At 44.7% G+C, this 16,966-nt stretch overlaps 1 protein-coding gene across 2 annotated transcripts; it reads right to left on the bottom strand.

The window, feature by feature from the left end:
* Positions 1–5,701: 5,701 nt before the first annotated feature.
* Positions 5,702–15,290, bottom strand: tango2 (transport and golgi organization 2 homolog (Drosophila)). 2 transcript variants are annotated; one of them, XM_076151007.1, is made up of 9 exons: positions 15,119–15,290; positions 14,087–14,219; positions 12,818–12,906; positions 11,635–11,754; positions 10,805–10,922; positions 7,263–7,330; positions 6,907–7,060; positions 6,503–6,607; positions 5,702–6,323 (listed from the first exon to the last, which is right to left on the bottom strand). In XM_076151007.1, the coding sequence occupies exons 2-9, from the start codon at positions 14,140–14,142 to the stop codon at positions 6,203–6,205; spliced, it is 831 nt and encodes a 276-aa protein (XP_076007122.1). In that variant the 5' UTR covers positions 14,143–14,219; positions 15,119–15,290; the 3' UTR covers positions 5,702–6,202. The 2 variants fall into 2 exon arrangements, with proteins under 2 accessions (XP_076007122.1, XP_076007123.1); XM_076151008.1 differs by having other exon boundaries at positions 6,907–7,057.
* Between the last annotated feature and the right edge of the window lie 1,676 nt (positions 15,291–16,966).

Genomic DNA, 16,966 nt, shown 5'->3' with positions numbered 1-16,966 from the left:
CATCTGTATTTATTTTTTATATAGGCCAGGGACGAAAATGTCTTCTCGCACAAATAGGTCGATCCAAAAGGCGTGAGAATGTCCATGGCAGCCTTGGACAACCCGAGGTATTCCTGCGCAAATTCATCCAAAGTTTTTGAGGCAAACAACATCTGTAATCTTTTCACCATGCATTGCGGTGGTCATCGCAATTGCTGCAGGAAGGATGAGGCTTTCAGCAATTGTGTGTGGCTTTTGTGCTTTGGCTACAAGGTGGGCCACTTGATACGACGCTGCCAAGGCTTTGGTGGGCACAGTAGCTTGCCTTTGCACAACAGTCTTTTGCCCATGCAGCGCAGCTTCTTTTCGTAAAAAGAATGCCATGGGTTTTTGAGCATCATCGGGATGTCGGCTTTCGAGATGTCGTCTCATTTTTGTAAGTTTTAAACTTTCATTTGCCAGAATTGCCGCAAATAACACACTGTGGGTGGTAGAACTCATGTTTTACCTGGCACGTGAATCCATATTTAAGAAATTCTTTCTGGTATCGGCGGCGCCTGGTTGGTGGTTCTTTTTTATTCTCACCGCCGGCCAGACTTGTCCCATCTGAGGATCGCGGAGGAGTAGGTGCACAACTGGAGGTAGATGGCAAGAAGTTGAGTTTGAGTTGTGGGCGCAGATAGTTACATTGTTTCTATCAGAGGACCAATAAACGATACGAAACCAGAGCCATTTAAAGCTGGATAACTTTTTCTCTCTCTCTCTCCCTCCTCTTAACAGCGTGTAGGAATTAGAAAAAGGCAGATTTTCATTGTATTGACATTTTATTTTTCGTTGTTTCACCAGGCGTTATAACAGCTAATTTCCGACTGAAGAAACAAATCATTTGGCGACCCCACAGAAGTTTTTGGCGACCCCGTTTGGGGTCGCGACCCCTAGTTTAAGAATCACTGTTCTAATCAATCACAGCTGCTGTGCTACGTGCTGATCATTATGTCATCATGTTATTTGAAAAGTCACACAGAATCGTTACAAAACTCCCAGTGATGGATATTTCCATCACAGAGAGGCGTAAGAAATGAGCATAGACAAAGCCTCAGAGAATGACACAGTTCTATCAAAATGTTTCCCAAACGTCTCTGAAAGGATCCTCACCTGCTCCCCTTCACATCCTGGTCCACGTCCACTCACACACGCATACACACACTCTTCCCAGGTTCATGTGGAGAGGAAACACTGGCCGTGTGCTCAGATTTACTCATTGCCCCTCGTTAGTCCTGAAGTCTGTGATCTGATCCCGGCGTCAGAAACAAGAGTAAAACATTTAAAGCAAAAAAAGAAGAAAGACCTGCATAACTTTGCAACCAGTCTAATCTGTGAAACAAAGGGAATGTAAAAGTAGGACAAACACGACCAGAAAAAGCATTTCACTGTTATACTTGTATGACTGCGTGTCTAGGAAAAACACTGATACATTATGTCCACTAGATGGTGCTAACGGGGCAACAAATGAGAAACCCGTCAGCTTGTCACACAAACAGGGAATGATGGGAAAATGTCACTGATCAAACACAAAGCTTATGTTTATGTTTATTAATATGATCACAAGGGCTTCATTCACAAAATAAATTCTTGCCACAGTGGTTCCCAACCTGTGGTTCTAGACCCTAGAGAGGTAAATGCTTCCTCAGTGTTCTAAGCTGTGACACAAACCCAAAGAAGTGTCATGTGACTTCAAACTTCAACATGAATAAGGAGACTGATGTCAGATAATGAATTCATCTACTGATTAGATTTAGAGGATTGTTGATTTTACTCTTGTTATGGTTCTCTCAGGTCAATGAAAACATGCAGAACATTTAGAGCGTAAAGTAGTCCGCCCATTGGTTAATAAGAACCATCGTATGTCACTCAACTTTGTGTAACTGAGTTCACGTTCATTTCCACATGGATGCATTTCAGAGATAACAATCCAACAATAACAGGTAGAAATTAGATTTGATAAATAATTATTGAGTCAGAATTAACATGTTACTTGATACAGCTCTCTGTTCAACATCTCCACTACGGACCTTTAACAAGGAAGAATACATTACTATAGACCAAACAAATTAGACTAATTATAATGTGATTCCCACTGTGACTTGTGAGAAAAACAACTAACATTAAGATGATTTATTACGCCAGTGTTTGTGATGTCAGTGGACAAGGAAAAATCAGAGTTAGTTTGTTTTGATCTATGATTACAAAAATAAATGCTAAATTCATCACAGGCACAAACATTGCATTTTTCAAATTCGATGAATCAACTTTTTAATGACATTAGGCTTTCGAAAAAACAATTACAAGGCCTTTCCTTGACGGATTCACTTTTTAAACTAAAGCCTCAACCATCAGTAGTGTCAATGCAGTTCACCCAGACAAAGATCCCAAATACGTCAGACTACATTTGGAGACATGTTTATACAATTATGCACATTGTTGACTTGAGCTTTATACATTTAGGTTTTATATAGTTTTAATGAAGTGTTGGAACAGGCAAAAAATAATAATTTAGTATGACTTTTAATACACTGAAGTTGTGTTTGTAAGCTGAATCAGTAACTTAAAAAAAGATAGAATTAAGTTGAAGAACTGAAGAAAGAAAGAAAATAATTTCAACAAGGTTTTTTAGTTAACTATGATTGTGAAGTGCCAAGTGAAAAATATAACTCCAAATACAATTACTAATGTGAGAAACGTTGAAAATGCTAAGGGCACACACTTTTGGTCCTGATATATTGTCACCTCAACAAGCGACATCCGTGCTGGGCCCACCCATGATCAAACTGAACGCACTTGTTCTGCAGCACTGTGAATGACTTTGGCTCGGAGCGTCCACCAGATGGCGCTGATATGTTAAGTGACAGACACGGAGAGAAGGAAGCAGACAAGCAGACTTACTGCAGGTGACAGACAAGCAGACAAGGACAGATGGAGAGAAGAAACATGCAAGAAAGAGAGATGTGTGATACAGACATGACGTTACAGGTGTGATACAAAGCAAAGTTAGACATGATAGATCTTTAAAATAAACTTTTAACATTTGATCTGCTGATTTGGTTCCATCTCTGAAGTTATGAGGCTCCCTCATAGAGTCTGCACTCCTCATGGAAACACGGGGGACAGGAGAGACTGCTGCCCTCTGGTGGTCAGAGCTTACACACACACACACACACACACACACACACACACACACACACACACACACACACACACACACACACAGTATGTAAAGTAAAGTATGATGTACATAAGTTAGAGACCTCTGACCTCTGACCTCTGACTCTTGGTCTGTGTCTCATGGTCTCCACACAGAGAGCCTCTAGTACCTACATTTGCATTTCAGACAACATTAACTGTATCAATTCTGCAGTACCCAAAGGTAAAGGACTCACTGTGAAGAAGAGGAGGCTCTGCTGTCTGATGAAAATGTTTAATCTCCAGTTTGGGGAAGAAAAGGGCGACATAAGGAAAGAATTTAGGAAGGAAAATTGTGGTAAGAGTTCTATACATAAGCCATATATAGCTAATGTTGACGGCACAGTGCCTATAAAAAGTAGTCAACCGCCTTGGAGGTTTTCACATTTTTAGTGTTTTTCAGTGTGTCACAGTTGTTTCATTTGGCTCTGAGGCTCTTTCATGTCAAAATGAAAACAGATCTCTGCAAAGTATCACAAATCACAGAAATGCTTTGAAAGTCTCATCAAAGTCCACATCTGCTCCACATCCTCCTCTTCCCTTGACCCACTGCAGTTTGCCTACCGACCCAACAGATCCACCACAGATGCCTTTGCTCAGATTCTGTGCAAGACACTGAGCCACCTAGACAAGGGAAATCTGAGGAAACTATGTGAGACTGCTGTTTATTGACTACACCTCAGCTTTCAACACCATAGTCTCCCACATCCTGTCCTCCTCAAGCTGTACCGCTCTTAAGATCAGCCGGACCCTGGTGGAGAGGGTGAGGAGCGCCAAGAACCTTTGCCTTCACAGAAGACCTCAACCAGTCCCACACACTTAAACTCCATAGTGGCCAAGGCCTGTACCATCTCAGGCAACTCAGAAAATTCAGGATGTCAGCAACCATCCTGAAGTCATTCTACTCGGCAGTCAAGGGAGCATCCTGACGAGAAGCATCATCGCATAGTTTGGAAAATGCACAGTACAGGACCAGAAAGCCCTGCAGCGGGTGGTGTGCTTGGCCGAGTGCACCATCAGTTCCCCCCTTCCATCCTTGCAGGACTTATACACCAGAAGATTCAAAGCCAGGGCTCTCAGCATCAGGAAAGACCCCAGGACACAAACTGTTCAGACTGCTGAGGTCAAAGAAGTGACACAGACTGAGCGACTCAGGAGGAGTTTTAAGTTAATAGCATGTACCTTTGAGACTTAACTGTTGTACGAAGCACAGTTAAGAACTACCAGAAAAAGCATTTCACCGTTGTTATACTTGTATGACTGCATGTCTTGGAAAAACACTTACACTGCCATCAACCTCCACTTACTACAATACAGTGTCCGCTAGATGGTGGTAACGGGCCACAAAATTAGCAAATGTCCATGTCCACGTCCGCGTCCACTCACGGACACATACACACACTCTTCCCAGGTTCATGTGGAGAGGAAACACTGGCAGAGTGTGCTCAGAGCTGCACATTGCCCCTCGTTAGTCCTGAAGTCTGTGATCTGATCCCAACTTCAGAAACACAATTCAAAACAAAGCAAAAAAACTAAAACAAAACCTGTATTACTTTGCAACCAGTCTAACCTGTGGAACAAAGGGGATGTAAAAGTAGGACAAACACGGCCAGAAAAAGCATTTCACTGTTATACTTGTATGACTGCATGTCTTGGAAAAACACTGATACATTGTGTCCACTAGATGGTGCTAACGGGAAACAAATTAGAAACCCGTCAGCTTGTCACACAAACAGGGAATGATGATATAAAAATGTCACTGCTCAAACACAAAGCTTATGTTTATGTTCATTTTGTAGAGATTTTTACGATCACAAGGGCTTCATTCACAGAACACCCTTTCGCCACATTGGTTTCCAACCCGTGGTTCTATTCTAGACCCTAGAGAGGTGAACGCTTCCTCAGTGTTCCAAGTTGTGTCAAAAACCCAAAGTAGTGTCATGTGACTTCAAACTTCAACCTGAATAAAGATACTAATAATAATATCACTCATCACTGATAATCAATTCATATCCTGATTAGATTTAGTGCCGCCAAACATCTCTGACCCGTGGAGGCATGGACTCCACCAGAGCTCTGAAGGTGTCCTATGCACCAGGACGTGAGCAGCAGATCCTGGGAGTCCTGGGAGTCGTTTACGCAGCACATCCCAATGCTCAACTGGATTGAGATCTAGGGATAAACACCTTGAACTGTCATGTTCCTCAAATCATCCCTGAACCATCTTTGCAGTGTAGCAGGAATCTTTAGAAGATCAAGGAGGACAGTGAGTGAAATCAGTTGAACCTTGGACCTTACCTGACATGTGACCTCAATTGCTTCTGCACAGTCACACACCTTTGCTCACATGTTGGACATTGGTGAGTTACTTGTTAAGAGGTTATGAACATGTTTTGGTGTCTCAAGTGCTTTTCTTCATGCCAGATTCTGAAACTGGAAACACAGATTGAAGGCGTAGACAAAACCAATCTGAGCACAGTGGGAAGGTGTTTCTTAATTTATTGGCAAGCAGTTTCAAAAGACTTCAGAGTCCATGTTTATTTCCACATGATGTGTTTCAGAGGTAAAAATCCAACAATCACAAGTAGAAATGAGATTTGATGATTAATGATGGAGTCAGAATGAACTTGTTGCTTGATCCAGCTCTCTGGTCACTAGCCGCCTGTAATAGATTACAGTCGCTCAACCCTGATGTTTATGCCAGTCTGAATATTTGGCATTCTTAAATTAGCACACAATATCCAGCGAATAAAGAAATAATAAGAATTATCACATCATGTTGTCGTGCTTCAGGTAAAGCTGCTGTCGTCACACACTTTGAGGACAGATCTCACCTAAAGAGTCAGGACTTCTAACTGAGAAGAAGTGCAATTCCATCTTTCTCTCCCTGGAAAAACCCCGACGGGAGAGGGAGCGACGGGAAGAAGGAAGGATGATGTGTAAAAAAACAAAGGCACCGAGTTGGTTTCCTCCATCTTTGTCTTCACGCCTGTAATTTGAACTGGAACGAGCTGGTGTTCCACTTGCTGGTGTCGCAGTTGAGCATGGTGCGCTCCGTGAAGGTCACGTTCCCTGCCGCGTCGATCAGGATGACGGTATTGGTCCTGGAGACGGGGGGGGGGGGGGCACAAACCAGAACAGAATGATGAGAGACTGTAATGCTGGAGTCACATGTTGATGGTACGCGGTCAAGTTTGACTCTTTTCAACAAGAGTTCATAGATTTCTTCCATTAATAAATGATTATTGCAACCTAATGAAAAGAAACGAGGCTAGATACTGACCTTGTGCCGTAATGAGGAGTGCGCACACACACTGCTGAAAGCGCCCGAAGCATGGACTTGGTGTAACCTTCGCCGTGCCTCTCCTGGTCCAGGTCAGGGGCATTCCTGTGAAACAAAGCAAAAAAATGCTCCATGTCAGGCGGCGGCTTCAGATTTGTAGATTCTGGGGCTGAAACGTGATCTCCAGACACTACAGGGTGATTTGTGAAGTGACATTGTAAATTTGGACAATGAGGATGTTTATGTTCACATTTTATTGAAAGTCACATAACCACAGATGACGAGCAGTTAAGACTACATCACTGAGATGATCTAGGGCTGTTTGTTGCAGATGAAAGCCTTCTGCGCTTCAGTCTAGCAGTGAGCCATTGGAGTGAATGTATCTGCTGCTTTGTGCCACTCACAGCTCCTCGTTGTTGAGGACGTTGAGCAGCTCCTGCACCAGGCCGTCGCAGGACAGCGCCTGGTTGTTGACGACGCTGGTGAACTGCCTCTTGCCCTGCTGCATCTTCCTCCACGGCGTGTCCAGCAGCGAATTGCTCAAGCCGTAAATACCTGCTGAAACGTACAGGGAAGCATGGGAACAGTCGCGAGTGGCCGTGTGCGTGCATGTACGCCGCTAGTGACCTTTGGACACGGCGTTTTAATGAATCAACTGACCAGGCGCCAAAATCAACACAGCAATGACATTCACAAGCTGAGCCAGAAAAGGTAAATGAGAGATGAATCGTTTCTACAGCAACCATGTTAACACACAGACCTGGTTTCAGACGGATGGGCTCCGGGCTCCCTCTGTTCCCATAGTAACACACCACGTCTTGTTTGGCTCTACATGGGACACAGTAAGATGGAAAATTAGACAAAGCGTCATGGCTGATTGTGCGGGCCATGTCAGGGTCATGGTCCTGGAATGAAAACACGGCACAGCTCAATGTTCCACGAGCCGACAGGGACGATTCATAAACTATTTTTAGCTTTTAAAGGACGCTAGGGAGTGAAACTGAGTACTAATAGTGCACCATTACATTACATTACGATCATTTGGCACTTTTATCCAAAGCGGCTTACATTACATTATCACCCTTCGCAGAGGGGGGAGCAATTGAGGGTTCGGTGCCTTGCTCAGGGGCACCTCGGCAGGGGCTCGAACCGGCGACCCTCCGGTTCCCAAGCGGAAGCACTACCCACTGAGCCACTGCCTCCACCATTCTTGGCTTTCTTTGCCAATCAGGGAAATGGAAATGAAGAAAGCTGAAACATTTGTGGACACAATTCAAATGGGAATGTACCCGTGGTTCCCAAACTTTTCCCGCAGGGCCCCCTTTCATACATCTGAATTTTTTCACCCCCCCCGTCAGATCGGCTGATCACAGCGCAAACCGTGAAGCGGCGCCGATATAAAACAAAAACCAGGACGAAGAGTTGCAGTAAAAACAGACCGACAAACCTGATAACAGAGGATCCAAATACATGGAGGAATAAAGACGAAGAAGTATCGCCTCATTCATTTACCTGAGGCGGTACTGAGGCGGTACAAAAGGAACAAAATGGGTGAAATGAACACAGATTCATCCTACAAACACAAAACCTCTGTGTTACCAATTTAGATTTATCTGTGACGTTCTCTGCGACAGGATCTCCTTTCAGTCCGACATCCTTACTGTTTGGCTAGAATTGGCTGGCCAAAGACAACACACCTTCTTCAAGAAGCGCAGTGTCTCATGAATGAATTTGTCCACCGTGTCCATAAACTTGTCCATGTGACGATGCTGGACAGTGACGCCATTACCACATCTCAGGAGTGCACTGTAGCGCATGGAGTAAGCGCTCAGTAGGAGCAGTAGGGCTGTAAGCTGAGGGGAGAATGCATCCTTAAAAACAGCATCCAGATCAGATGAAGGCCCTGGCATCTACATGTAGAGTTTGCTTCGGACGTGCATCAAAAAGCTTGTGTTTGGCAGCAGGTGGGTGATCTGCAGCTCTAGGTTTGGCTTTGTTTGTGGTTATTTGGCGGCGCTGAGAACATTGATGGTCACGTCAGGTGTGCTGTGGGTTTGTTTGGGCAGAGAGGAGGGAACAGCAGGAGGTCAGCGCCACACTGGGCGCAGAGGAACGAGAGCTGCCGCCGGCTTTCTCAGATCTCTGCCATGGAGGTTATCAGCGTGCTGGCTGGGAGGCCGCCCCAGCTGCCCCTGTCTGACTGACCGAGCGGGCAGAAGAGCTCCGACTGCAGACGGAGCCTCAGAGAAGCTTCAGAAGTGTCTCATGTTTGTGCCGCTTTTAAACAATAACTGTGAATCGTTTGTGGTAAGGAATATTACCATTAAACGTGCTAATCAATACAAGTGATGTGCTGCGATGTGCCAGCATCTGTAAGGAGACGTGCATACCTCCACCAAGGACGTTTGTCCCAAAACATTATTGATTGGATTTTGTGTCTTAAAGATTGAACACACAGAATGTCTGAATCAAGCCGAACAGAAGTCTCATCTGAACTTCTCTGATATTTCTCACTCGCTGTTTTTCTACAACTGGCTGCCAAAGTTCAGTGGGCGTGGCTCCGTCTTCACAAAGTGCTGTATCATGCGGCGAACCCGGTGGACAGGTGACCAAACTTGTTTTGGCTCGACCTGGTTCAACTATTTAAGACCGGAGACCAGTTCAACCAGTTATATCCAGTCCAACTCCAAAAGAGGATCCCAGATAAACCACGTCGGAGATGGAAAATAAGAGAGATAGCTGCTTCATATTAAAAATCACAGGAGTTAGTGCAGCACTGACATGAACCCTGGAATTTCCAAGTCTGATGAGCAGCTGCTTCTGTTTCTCAGCCCAAACAAGCTTCAACCAAAAACAAACGCAACGGGTGGCTAAAGACTGAGCAACACTTTACACTCGTTTTCATAAAACAGCCGCATTCTGGTGGAGTGAATTTGCATGAAGCGGGGCGTTTCATGCACGCAGACATGAGAGGAGATACTGTATTCATTAAAACCCATAATCCCTGGGCACTGACTTTAACACCAGAGTCACATGAAGCCTGATCAAAATCCAAAGCTACAGACGAATCAGACGAAGCGTTGGAGACGGAGCCGCGAGAGCGTCGAGGCGCCGCACATCTGAGATAAAAATCTAATTATATCTGGCTTTAGCCGGCTGCCGTGCTCTGGGAAAAAAGCGCCCGTTGCCGCGAACCAAAGTGCTTGGATGTAAAACTCAACAGGGTCATCGATTATTAATCAAGGTGATGCTGCTTCAACAAGTGGTGCAATTAAAATGCAGCGGTGCATAAATCAGGTTCCAGACTGAAACCTTTCACTGCCAGCTCCCCGGGCTGTGAGAGTGTGTACACTGTTGCTCTGGCATGCATCTGAATGAGGGAGATCACTAGCTCTGTGAGGAGGAAGATGAAGAACACATCTCGTTTCCCCGCTGCTGCTACATCATAAAGCGCATCTCTGGTTACAAACCAATGAGAAAGGCTCTGATTGGAATGTGAAGCTGCTCTCCGTCGGCCAGATGTAGTGATTGATTGGGGAATAAGCCACTCGCCTGGTTTCCTCTGGCTTGGCGATCACATTACTGCGGGAAAACAAACATGCAGGTGACAATGGGGATTGTTACACAAACGTAGGCGGGCGTTGTGTCACAGCGTGTTCTCTCTGTCTGTCTGAGCGCGGACGCCCTCAGAGCCGAGGCACAGACGAGTGTTACTAGGATGAAAAACAAGCCCAGTTTCCGTTGTGACGTTGCCGTCTGGCGAGTGTGCGGCTGCAGGTTTATTGAGCAGCGCAGGCAGACGTCCAAACCTCTGTGGCTCCTGGACTTAAGGCCATTTGCGTTCCCTGATGGCTTTGGCTCATTGAAGGATCCAAAGCTGAGCCTGCTGAGGTCTTTCTAACGCTGGAAACATTTGAATTTTGATATTTTTCACCACTTAAGCCCGAGCAAACCTGGGGCTGGATTTGTGATTTTAAAGGCTTTTGATGGGTCTAAAAAAAATTAAAATTTTGACAAACGGCAGAAACCAAATTTACAGATAGATGATTTAGGAGACGGTCCAGGTTCCCAAACCATAACCCTAACTGTCCACTGAGTGGCACTGTGGCACTGGGCATAAGGAAGGGACAGGGTAGTTACTCTCTTTACCCAGAGAAATGACCTTCCATGAACGGCACTGCCTCTAGAAGTACTTGAGGAAATATTAAGGTAAAGCTTTTCACCATTTATCCTAGTTTTGTGCGGTGGTGGGGAAGGTGGCGAGCATTCAGTGGTGATGATTCCACCACACCTTTCACTCACTTGAACTCCGCCGTGATGAGGTTGAAGCCGTTGAACAGGTGGCTCTCTGTCGACACCTTCTTCAGGTAGGAGTAGCTGTCCACATCTCTGTCCATCAGGTAGTTAGACACCAGAGATCCTGCAAAACGCCAGCAACACAGAGAGACAACTAAATAAAACAACTCAGCACATTTGTATTGTCAGAAGTCAATTACTTCATCAGGCTTTATGCGTATCTGTGCTGACAGTATCAAATGCTCTGAAATCGGCCTTGAAGAGAAGTAAACAATTTAGAAAACTACCACAACACAAAGAGGTGCCTCCCCCAGGGATTAGAACATCTGCAACACACAGCTGGGGAAGCAGCGGAGGAGAAACGAAGCCCGTCGACACGTTCATAAAGCTGTCAGGACTCTACAAGGCAGCGTGTACACTGACAGTTCACACGCAGAGAGTGTCTGAAGATGTCAGATTAAGGATTATAACTAAAAGTGCACTGCCAAGACCTGCTAGTTGTAAGAATTTAAGGTTTTGAGTGATTTTTTTAGCAAATATTTTGAGAATTCTTCAGCCCAAACTGTTATTGATAAGCTATCCTAACCTTACAGTAATGTGGAGCCTTTTCTACACAGTATCAGGCCTTTCTTTGCTCTGGTAAAGATGAGCTGCGATGGGCTAACAAATGATCAAAGCCAATGGCGCGTAGCTGTTTCCAACACGTCAGCGCCACTGCCCTGGAGGCGGACCGACGCAGTGACTCCACACAGGAGCGACAGTAATGAATCCATTGCAGAGGACTTGTGCTATGTTCCTCACAGGTCTAACTGCGCTCCTTGTTCTCGTGGTCTCACCTCGCCCGTGTGCGTCAGGGTTGGGCCGCCCTTCCAGGTAGTTTGTGATGGCGGCCAGCTTGCCCCTCTTGCTGATCCCGAGCCACGATCCTCCCTCCTTACCAAATTCCAAGTCCAGACCTGAATGCAGAGCGGCAGTGCATGAATCAAAGCTGCCTCTACCAGGAGATCACACTTGGCGGAGGCATTACATTTATTCTTTTATTTTTTTTTACATAATTGTTGATTTGGAGCATTTGGTGATGATCATTGATGATGGTTGATAACAGATTACTGTAACAACCTACATTTAATCGGCAGCCTGGTTCCAATACATAAGATGTAAATGCAAAGCTAAAGACAACAATAAATTGAATTGTGAGGGAATGTAAACGTATAACACTCCTACTGTGTATTCAGTCCGTGTATGAATCCGTGTTTTCCTCCCGCCTCCCTTCCCCCTTTTCCCCTTTACAGGACGCCAGGGACTTCCAAGTCTACTGCACTTCCTGGTGATCGATAAGGCCGGCTCCTCTTACACCGGCGCCGACCGCGAGAGGAGCAGGATCTAATTCTCCTGGGGGCAGAGGGACACGGGCCGCCGGACGGCTCGGGCTCACTTCCTCTATCGTCACGCTGCGTCTCCTTCAGGGCTCCCGCAGATAAGGCGCGGCCATTTATTCCTGTCACATCGCATAAAAGCCCCCATCAATTAAGGTGGGCGCTGCCGAGGCCCTGACCCCTCTATTACAGAGGGGAGAGGAGACGGATGAACGGCCCGGCTATCGCTGCCTTTCCTCCTTCGGCAGGAAAGAGGGATGATTGATTTCCTGCTTGGCTGTATTGTGCATCAGACATCAGTCAATTAAATATAGTTTACTGTGGGTCGGGGGGGGATACTGTAGTGGCAAGGAAGAAAAATGGATTCTGAGGCGGAGGAGACAGTTTTGCCTTTAATTACTGAGGGCCATGCTGAGTTTGGTGTGCAGCCTTAGTGAAGCTCTGCCACATTTTACTCACTTACGCCCAAACGGATCAAACAGGTGTTTCTGATGTCCGTGGCATATTAATGTTTGATATGAACAGAAAAGACTAAGTCCACACACAACCTGACATAGTCCAGACTTCCTTTCTTCTGCTCTTCTGTAGTGGTGTGAGAGCCATACAGCCTCGCACCATGAGCCTCTGCATCCTCACAACTCACCGCTGAGGATGTCATTGTTGCTCCCCCAGAAGTCTGCCGCCTTAGACGGCCTGTTGTAGAGCTCATCTCTGTTTGCAGCCAGAATCAGCCTGAAGGAGAGACGAGGCTTATTTAGAGGACAAATATTTATGCTTGCACACACACACACACACACACACACACACACACACACACACACACACACACACACACACACACACACACACACACACACACACACACACACACACACACACACACACACACACACACACACACACACACACACACACACACACACACACACACACACACACACACACACACACAAGCTCTGCACGCCACACAAACAGCTACACGTCTCTAGTGGCTTCCCAAACAGCACTACCTTATGTAGTAATTATGCTAAAGCCTAGCTAAATCTATTTTCTTTACAAACTTCACTTCCCTTCTTGCTTCAGAGGCAATGAAGGCCAACATTGGAACATCTTATCACAAGATTCAAACAGAAATAGCAACATATTTCATCCTGTAGATTGAAACCGATCAAACGTGCAGGATGGTGTTTAACGGTAAACAAAAAGGTGCAGATTTAAGATTAATCTCCCATGTACAGGGCAGCAAACATTACAATATTCCACCCAACCCCTTTATATCTACTTATGACATATCTGAAGATCAACTATTGCCAAACCTGTTGAGCTCTACAAACAGGAGGTTAGCACACAGTTTACCAAGGTGAAATGTTAGCACATGCTTGGCAGCCATTGAATTGGAAGTGTTTGATATGAAATAATCAAGTTCAGTCAGTTCAATGATAAATACAGATTTCTAATTGTAACGTCTAATAACCGTCCTCCAGTCCTTTACACATCAGCCGCTGTAGCAGTGTCTGGTCAGCGTCGTCCTGACCTCTCCTCTGGTTCTGAGTCTGAGCCGGTGCCGGGGAACACACCTGCGCTGCGATCTGTTGCTGTGAGGCCGCCTCACACTCCCAGAGGGGAGCACAGAGGTGGGCGGTGGGCAGGTAGAGGCCCGGGCTCTGCAGCTCACAGGGATTACAGTAAGCCGGGTCTGACATCACGCCTCTAAGTCACATCCACTGCTCACAGGGCTGCGCTCTTACACCAGCACACCCACCGTCCACACACAGCTTCAAAATGCGGAGGAGCCACATTTTCTATAATAACAAACACTCAACCAAACACTACTCTCTTATTTACCTAACAACTGAATCTCCCCCTCCCTCTCTGTGTGTGTTCTGTGAGATTGACAGTGTGTTCTTCCTACCTGTAGGCATTTTTGGAGGCAGGCCGTGGGTCAAACTTGAAGAAAATGATACACATGGGTGTGTCGCAGTGGTTGATGACAGGGGATCACTCGGTCTACATCGGCCTTCAAACATTAGCCAACGTTCTAATATCTGACAGAGAAGGGAACAGAAACATACACGTAAAGCTTCAACGTTCCATGCATCTGAGATGAGATGAAGAGACTATGCTTATAAATTAGGTAATTTTGGTTGGTTTGGATGACATCGGTGTTGTACCTTTGTTAGTTTAATGACATCACCTGTGTACTTAAGTAGCTGTGGACTCAAACAGTCCGGCCGTATGTTTGACATGGTTATTTGGTGTGTTTTTAAATCAAAAATGTAAAGCTTTTTGTTAGATTTACACCCCATGACACATTTACAATGAAGAGGTATCAATACAGAGTGACACTACAGTGAATGTGTGTGCGTGTGTGTGTTTATAGCTTTCAGAGTCAAAGGTGGTTTGTCAGCCTTTCAAGCAACCTGACATGTTCTTCCATGTCTTACTTACGTTTAATGTGCGACTGTAACAACATGTGACATCACCTGTTCGCTCTATTTTAGTTGATAGCCATGTATTTAAAGCAAACACATAACGACTATGATTGATACAGTCGCTATTTGTATCAGTTCTTATTTCACTGTGATACTTTCTTACCTTACGGGTGTTGTATTGTATCCTTAACTTAATTGTTGCTTTTCATCAGCAGGCGCAGTTAGATTGAGCCTCTGTCACATCAAATGGACTGCATACTCACCTGACTCGACTTCTGTGTGAATCGAGCTAGCCTCATACACACTAAATGTGGTCACAAACTCGTCGCTGGGTCCATAAACTAGTAAATAAACGAGTCCCCCCCCCTCACATATATAAAAAAGTGAGACTTTCCTCGCACATGTTCAGTTTAACCCAACAGCAATTGGGAAATGCTAATGTGCACCGTTAGCATGGTAATCATGACATTCAGACATTCAGTGTAAATGAAAGGAGCGTTCGCTTCACCTACCTGAGCTCACCTGCGCCGCAGTAACATAACAAGTGACGTATAAACACCAGTTAACAATGCTCGTGTGTAGATGGCTGGCGGATGTTTGCTAACAGGTTTGTACTCACTGTCCCTTTCACTTGCTGTCAAATACATGGAATGGGTTAACGTTGTGTGCGCTCGTTTTTAGTCTCGGGTCATGCGGCGAGTGTTGACACCGGGTGTGAGTTCTCATTTTGAGTTGCCGTACTGAAAACCGCCCGTTGCGGCTACCCTAGGTTTCTAAGCGAGTACACTCAAAACAGGAGTCCAGCGTTAATTCCGATTGGTCTGTTGAAGATGCCGTGACATCAAGCAAGCAATAATAAAAATAATTAAGCTTCCGGTTGTCCTCAAAATAAAAGCACTACGTTTTTAAATTGCAGCTACATTTTGGTTTTGACTGATTTCTAGTTATTTATCGATCCACACAGTAGGGATGTGCGGTCAGGTCATACTCCAATGAAAGCAGCTGATCTGATCTGTGTTATTTCTGTATGTTTCCAGTCATTTTTATTGTCGACATCGCCAAAGTTGCGGAGCTGCACATACAGGCAGAACGGCCAGCTGAGCTTCCCCTGTGATTGCGTAGCCTCTTAGTACATGGATGTAGCGGGGGCATGGGGCGCGGGCCTGTCACATGTGTGTAGACCCTCTTCACGTGACTTCCAGTCCTTCCATAGTCCAGCAAACTGACTTTCACGTGTGTGCAAAGAGATTCACGCTCACTGGTCTCGTTCAGCACGAGAGTTAGCTAATGCGCCTGCGTCACTGAGGGGGCGTGGCTTCAGCGCGCGCTCCTTTCACCTATCAAAACTTGGAAAACGTCACATCTCACCTGGAAAATGTGTCCAAAATGGACTTTCAAGCAAAACCGGGAGACAAACATAGCGAGACCAACTACTTAGATTAAGGAGCAACTTCAAACGGAGAGACACAAAAGAAGATGGTTTAAACTAAAAGAAAATAAAGAGACTCTTTCAACAAGTTTCTGACGTGTTTGTCCAGAGGAGTGCAGTTCATTTACTAGTTTATTAGTGTTAAAGGAGTTAAATGACTAGTGAAATATGAAAACTTATGATAACCAACACCGTTGATACAACACAAGCAGATACCTTGCCGATTGCACGTCATGTTATCATTGCAAGGATAATAGGTAAAGAGACAATTGCAACAAGTAATAAGAGATAAAATGATGTAAACTATTGTTGCATTGAAATGATGACTGGAATGCAGCTTAACTGAAAATGGTCATAAATACTGCACATTATCTTACATAACACACATCAGAAAACACTTAGGGATGTCCAAGATCTCGAGAATTGAAAAAGAAACCAAATCAACTCAGCACTTATTTATAAACAAACATCTATATTAAACTCAACTCTATTAGATTTATATGTAATTCAACCTGTGACATCTTAGTTTAAATGTCCTCTCTAAATTGCGTGTATAATCACAGCAAACGGAAAACTTTCATCCTTTCCGATTCAGAGTTTTATTTTGAAACATATTTACAACACATTTAGTTTGTACTATGCTAACTTGACTCGACCACATTGTCAACGTTATAACAATAAACGTGCTGAATCTAGCGAAATGAGACGGAAGAGATAATAACAAAATATAGCGATATGAGCAGAGTTGGATACTTAACATTTTGATTTGCATAACTTCTGGGAGATTTTGGAATGTTTTGACAATAAAATAACAATTCATAGCACACAAAACTATCAAAAGACGAACAATTTAAACAAATCATACGGAATAATTGATGATCTAGTAATTCATAGCTATATCAATAAAAATATCCAATCTGCTATTTCCTCC

Source organism: Genypterus blacodes, unplaced genomic scaffold (genome assembly GCF_046128005.1).
Source record: "Genypterus blacodes isolate CSIRO-AG114 ecotype Tasmania unplaced genomic scaffold, CSIRO-AGI_Gbla_v1 ptg000053l_1, whole genome shotgun sequence".
NCBI classification, from domain to species: domain Eukaryota; kingdom Metazoa; phylum Chordata; class Actinopteri; order Ophidiiformes; family Ophidiidae; genus Genypterus; species Genypterus blacodes.
Note: the sequence above shows the minus strand (reverse complement) of the source record. Positions and strands in the feature narration are given on the sequence as shown.